The sequence below is a fragment of the Monodon monoceros genome, unplaced genomic scaffold (assembly GCF_005190385.1).
Source record: "Monodon monoceros isolate NGI ecotype Baffin Bay Population unplaced genomic scaffold, NGI_Narwhal_1 Super_Scaffold_4, whole genome shotgun sequence".
In the NCBI taxonomy this organism is placed as follows: Eukaryota; Metazoa; Chordata; class Mammalia; order Artiodactyla; family Monodontidae; genus Monodon; species Monodon monoceros.
This window is the reverse complement of record NW_021703781.1, coordinates 70,135,273-70,141,266: the sequence shown is the minus strand read 5'-3', so window position 1 is coordinate 70,141,266 and position 5,994 is coordinate 70,135,273. Positions and strand designations below refer to the sequence as shown.

The 5,994-nt window shown below is 51.4% G+C and overlaps 1 protein-coding gene across 1 annotated transcript; it reads left to right on the top strand.

The window, feature by feature from the left end:
- The first annotated feature begins 2,880 nt into the window (after nucleotides 1–2,880).
- Nucleotides 2,881–5,129, top strand: PRLHR (prolactin releasing hormone receptor). Its single transcript, XM_029200878.1, has one exon. The coding sequence runs from the start codon at nucleotides 3,407–3,409 to the stop codon at nucleotides 4,517–4,519; it is 1,113 nt and encodes a 370-aa protein (XP_029056711.1). The 5' UTR covers nucleotides 2,881–3,406; the 3' UTR covers nucleotides 4,520–5,129.
- The last annotated feature ends 865 nt before the right edge of the window (nucleotides 5,130–5,994 follow it).

Sequence of the window (5,994 nt, the reverse complement as noted above, 5' to 3'; positions counted from 1 at the left end):
AGGAAACACTTTCAGAATTTCAAAGGTAGAATGTAATAAAGGACAGAAATATCATGAAAGGGAAAAGGCTTTGAAGCCAGGGTAATCTTTGAGTTGGGCCCCGTAGGATGTGAAGAATGTAAGTTGCGTGGGGATGAAGCAACCAGTATTCTAGAGAAAGGGAATAAACCCCAAGAGAGATGTTGGATGGTGAGGACACGTCTGTGTCCAACAGTCTAGTGTGGCCTGAATATAGGGATTGAGACAGAGGTGGGAAGACAGACCAAAAAAAAAAAAAAAAAAAGAGGGAGGATAAGAAGAGGGGGGCATGTGATTGGAAATGCCATGCTAAAGGCTCTGGTCTTTGTTTGATGGGCTATTGAAGACTTTGGGGGTAGGGGAGGTAATACAATCCCATAGTTTGTTATTTACTATGTGAGGTACTATCTTTCCTTCATTTGTCCTAAAAGTTTTTTGTTTATTCATGACCTCTCAGGTTTCTGGAGCACTATTAATAAAGGAAAGTCTGAACATTAGTATGGTTTAATTGTGATGTCCTAGCTGAGAGGGACCCTAGCCTTAACTCCAATGAGGACCAGAGAGAATAGAGATCTAAAATGGGCTATTCTATTCTGAGATGTTCACTTTCTTTCCATCTTGCAAAAGCTCACAACACTGAAACCCTTACCAGATTTTATCAGGAGCTTGGCAAATGATCAACTTTCTTCTCTGGAGGGTACCCCAATATTGAACTTTCAAATACTGACATTTACATGGTCTCTAGTTGTTGATAAGTTTGTCATGTTACTATCTTTAGTATCATATAATCAATGATATTGACTAGAGTGATGGGTCTGGTTATAGGCCTAACTGCATCCCGAATCCTTTTCAACTATGTTACCACAATTTCCTCTGTTAGAGATATTTTTTTTAAAGAACTCTTTTTTTTCAATGTATTTATTTTATTTTTGGCTGCATTGGGTCTTTATTGCTGCATGCGGGCTTTCTCTAGTTGCGGCAAGTGGGGGCTACTCTTCGTTGTGGTGCGCGGGCTTCTCATTGCAGTGACTTCTCTTGTTGCAGAGCACGGGCTCTAGGCACGCGGGCTTCAGTAGTTGCAGCTCGCTGGCTCGGTAATTGTGGCTCACGGGCTCTAGAGCGCAGGCTCATTTATTGTGGCGCATGGGCTTAGTTGCTCCGCGGCATGTGGGATCTTTCTGGCCCAGGGCAAGAACCCGTGTCCCCTGCATTGGCAGGTGGATTCTTAACCACTGTGCCACTGTTAAAGATATTTTGAAGCAAAAGAGTGCCTCTGCTCTTGGGTATATATAACCCTGTTGGTGAACATGATGAGAAAAATCACTGGGTAAGAGATTAGGCAGGCACAGATTGTATTTTATTTTGAGGTGTTTTTTTTTTTAATATCATACTCGCTTTAGCTAAAGTGATTATAACCCAGAACACGTGGGTTTAGAATAAATACAGTTGCATAAAATTGGATTGCTTTTGTTCCAATGTTGACTTTTCTCCCTGTATGAGTGAATCACTTAAATCTGGAGAGTAGAATCATTTTACTTCTTTCCAGCCCAACTGGAATATCTGCAGACAGAAGACAAAGTACAAGGGCTTCTGAGAGACGGACAATGAAGCTCCATCCTCTGGGAAAAGGAAAGAAAATGTGAAGGGAGGAGATAGCTTCAAAGGAGGGAGGCTACAAAGTCTCCTTCCTGCCTTCCCCAACTTGGTCCAGGTTAAATGTACATTTCAGTGATGACTTAATACTACTAAAGATTGTATGTAACTTTTAAGTTTCTCAAATGTTTGTTATCCTGGTAGAAATCCTGCATATATATGTGTGTATGTGCATGCGTGTGTGTGTGTGTGTGTGTGTGTATGTGTATGTGTGTGTGTTGTGTGGCGAGGCGGCCTAAGGGTGTTTATTTAAGGAAGGAGAGGGTAGGGTCTCAGAACTGACAATCCTTACTGGTATTGTCAGGCAGATACGGATTAGAGCTTGGTAGCTGAGAAAGAGGGAGAGAAGAAGGGAATAGCAGAGGAGTGGCGAGCAGGTATTAGGTATTGCAGTGAGCCTGTCTAAGGTAAATGGCACGGAGGCTGCATTTTCTGACCCAGGGAGATAAAAGACAGCGCCGTCCTTGGCACTATGTGCGGTGACCCGTAGCAGGAGTACAAGTCACCACCCTCCGACCCCCAGAGACCCCGGCCCATCTTCCTCCACTCCGCCCTACAGCTCTTGAAGTCTGCAGCTCCGGCCCAGGATGCAGGCGGCGAGGCAGCTCTTTGAACCAGGCCAGGGACCAGGTTCCTTCTCCAAATGCATAGGACACAGAGAGGGGCTGCACTCCCTTAATCGTCCGCTGGCAGGCACTCACGCGCGGCGCAGCCCGGGCCGTGGGAACTGTCCGTGGTGCTGAACACTTTCTTGGGCTTGTTCGGACCCGCGACTCTCGAATCGCGTCGCCAGCCTAGGCGGAGGGAAGGCTCAGTGGGTCCCGCGGAGCGCGAGCGCCCGAAGGCCTGCGGCGAAGATTTAGATCCCTGACAGAACCCCCTATGCGACTCTGTTAGCGCAAGCCAGGACTCCATGCAGAATGCAGCTCTTGAGGGCGAGTCCCTCATCTTTCCCCTACATCCCATCTCAACTCCCACCCACTTCCTCCCCTGCGCCTTCCTTGTTCAAACAGCACCAGGTCCTGCCGTAGAGCCCGGGGCTTCACGCCCCTCCTCTCCCTAGTCCACCGCGCTCTCCTCCAGAGCGGGACTCTCCCAGGGCGCAGCAAGCTCCCGCAGCAGAGGTTCTCCCTCGCCCCTCCGGCCCAGGTTTCCGGCCGCTCCTTCCTCTTCTGCTTCTATTCTCCCCACACTATCCACCTCTCCAGTTCTCTAAGCACCGAGTCGGGAGGTGCGTGCTCCGCCCCTTTTTTCCGTACAAGGGCACGATGGAGTGGGGGGCGGGGCGGAGGGGAGGCGCCGCGAGCCCACTGGGAACGCTTGAATCACTTCAGCTCCGCGGAGAAGCGGAGAAGGCTGCACGGCCGTCTTGGGTGGAGGACCTCTAGGGACCGCCAGAATTCTCCCCCTCGTTCCCCGGAGCGCTTTTCCATCCGCCAAGCCCCAGTAACCAGGTAGGACTGTGCTCCTGGATCTGGCCTGTGGGGACTGTAAGGGCTCTCAATAGAGTAGAAGGCATTGAAATAACCTGTGCACATCTAACTCACAGACTTAATTTTACAGAGGTAGGGGTGACGGCACTTTAAATTTTGTTGTTATTTATTGTGGCCAGTCATTCCAGAGGAATATTTGGGTCACTCAAGTGTGTGTGTGCGTTGAGGGGCGCAGTTGGTGTACGAGCGGGTGGAGAGAGAATGGGAAGTGACGGACTTTGATTCTCTTTGGACAGGTGGCCATGGCCTCATTGCCGACTCAGGGTCCCGGGGCCCCTGACTTCTTTTCTGGGCTGCTGCGGGCGGCTTCAACTCCGGCCAACCAGAGCTCAGGAGCCTTGGTGGGCAATGGGTCGGCGGCTGGTCCTGGCGCGCAGGCCATCGCGCCATTCCAGAGCCTGCAGCTGGTGCATCAGCTGAAGGGGCTGATTGTGCTGCTCTACAGCATCGTGGTGGTCGTGGGGCTGGTGGGCAACTGCCTGCTGGTGCTGGTGATCGCACGGGTGCGTCGGCTGCACAACGTGACCAACTTCCTCATCGGCAACCTGGCCTTGTCGGACGTGCTCATGTGCACCGCCTGCGTGCCGCTCACGCTGGCCTACGCTTTCGAGCCACGCGGCTGGGTGTTCGGCGGCGGCCTGTGCCACCTGGTCTTCTTCCTGCAGCCCGTCACCGTCTATGTGTCTGTGTTCACGCTCACCACCATCGCGGTGGACCGCTACGTCGTGCTGGTGCACCCTCTGCGCCGGCGCATCTCGCTGCGCCTCAGCGCCTACGCGGTGCTGGCCATCTGGGCGCTGTCCGCGGTGCTGGCGCTGCCGGCCGCCGTGCACACCTACCACGTCGAGCTCAAGCCACACCGCGTGCGCCTCTGCGAGGAGTTCTGGGGGTCCCAGGAGCGCCAGCGCCAGCTCTACGCTTGGGGGCTGCTGCTCGTCACCTACCTGCTCCCCCTGCTGGTCATCCTCTTGTCTTACGTCCGGGTGTCGGTGAAGCTCCGCAACCGCGTGGTGCCGGGCTGCGTGACCCCGAGCCAAGCGGACTGGGATCGCGCGCGACGCCGCCGCACCTTCTGCCTGCTGGTGGTGGTGGTGGTGGTGTTCGCCGTCTGCTGGCTGCCCCTGCACGTCTTCAATCTGCTGCGGGATCTCGACCCGCGCGCCATAGACCCCTATGCCTTCGGGTTAGTGCAGCTGCTCTGCCACTGGCTCGCCATGAGCTCGGTCTGCTACAACCCCTTCATCTACGCCTGGCTGCACGACAGCTTCCGTGAGGAGCTACGCAAGCTGTTGTTCACCTGGCCCCGCAAGATCGCGCCGCACGGCCAGAGCATGACAGTCAGCGTGCTCATCTGATGCCGCTGCGCCAGGCCTTGGGGAACTCCATGTCCGCTTGTCTCCGAGGATGCCCACCCGAGGCCGGACTGGAGAGTTTATTCCAGAGCTAAGCTAATACTAAGCCAATAAGGGGCAAAGCTTCCAGCGCAGCCTTCTTGTCCAGCTGTCTTTCCTTGTCCTGTGTCTTTGTAAAATGCTAAGTGGGCTTTGTTGACAGTCTTGTGCTTTGCTTGCAGGAGGCCGGGGAGAGGAAAAGAGGATTTATTATTTCCTCCGTTTGCCCTTGAAGGCCAAACAAAGCTCCTTCCCCTGGTTCAGAACAGTATTTCAGGACCGTAGCTGCCTTCCTTGTTCCTCTTCTGCTTGCTCAATGGGGAGATGAAGGAGCAATGAGCAGGGGGTTTAAAATGGCTTTGTTGGGGTTGGTAAAGCTTTTCAGGTTGCCTTTTAAAAGGGGCTCAGCCGAGATACAATTGCTTAGTCAATTTGAACCCATTAATTTCTGGGATTCCAGGGAAATATGTACTACAACTCTACATCTAGGATTTCAGCATTTCCTGAATAAGACCTTTATATGCCAAAGGGGTTTTAATTTTAAATCCACTTGAATTTATAGTACAAAAACACTTACAAACCACCTTTCAAGAGGTTTTGCTACTGTTTTCCCTCCTCCTTATCCCCCAATTTCTATTTGAAGATGATGAGCTGAATTAGTCGATGAAGATATAGATAAATAGGGATAAAGAGGAAAAGGTTCAAATCGTTTAAGGGGATATATAACTGCATAGGACAGACACCCTATCCGCGTGTATGTTTGTATACACACACCCAGTGTTTGCCACAGGCAGGCACTCAAATATTCGGTTTTCTGGATACTCAGTGTAAGCTGTGTGCCATAGCATAATGCTCTTTCCTGAATTTGCAACAGACCAACAGCTGTCAACTGACTGCTCAGCACCTGCTCTGTGGTGACCCACTTGGAACACGATCAACTCAGAATATAAGGAAGGGGAGAAGCTTACTTAAATCCAGAACAGAAAAGTAAAGCGCCACCTACAGGATGCACAGATCAAACACTTAATTCCTTTCAGGGTGAAGGGAAGAGGTGATGACTGTTGGGCCATGATACCAGGCTGCTAATCCTTACCTTAACATCCCAAGAGCTCTTTAAATGAGGAGAAGAGCCCTGGGACAAGGGTTTCCACATTGATGTTGGAATAATGACAGTGGCAGTGAAGGCAGGAGCCTTGGGAAATGATACATGATATGCAGCTGTCAGATTAGCCCTTGTGGCATATAGGCCATGGAGTGATGTCTGCAGCCATTGAGCTACCATCTGGAAGATTCCAGTACGACTCCAGCACTAAAGAGCAGAACCAGTGTTTTCCCACCTCTCCCCTTCTCTTACTCTCAATGAGCTCATTCACTCATCAAAGTGTGCCCCGAAAGGAAGGGAAAGAGGGGGTGATTTGGGGATGACAAGGATTATACCC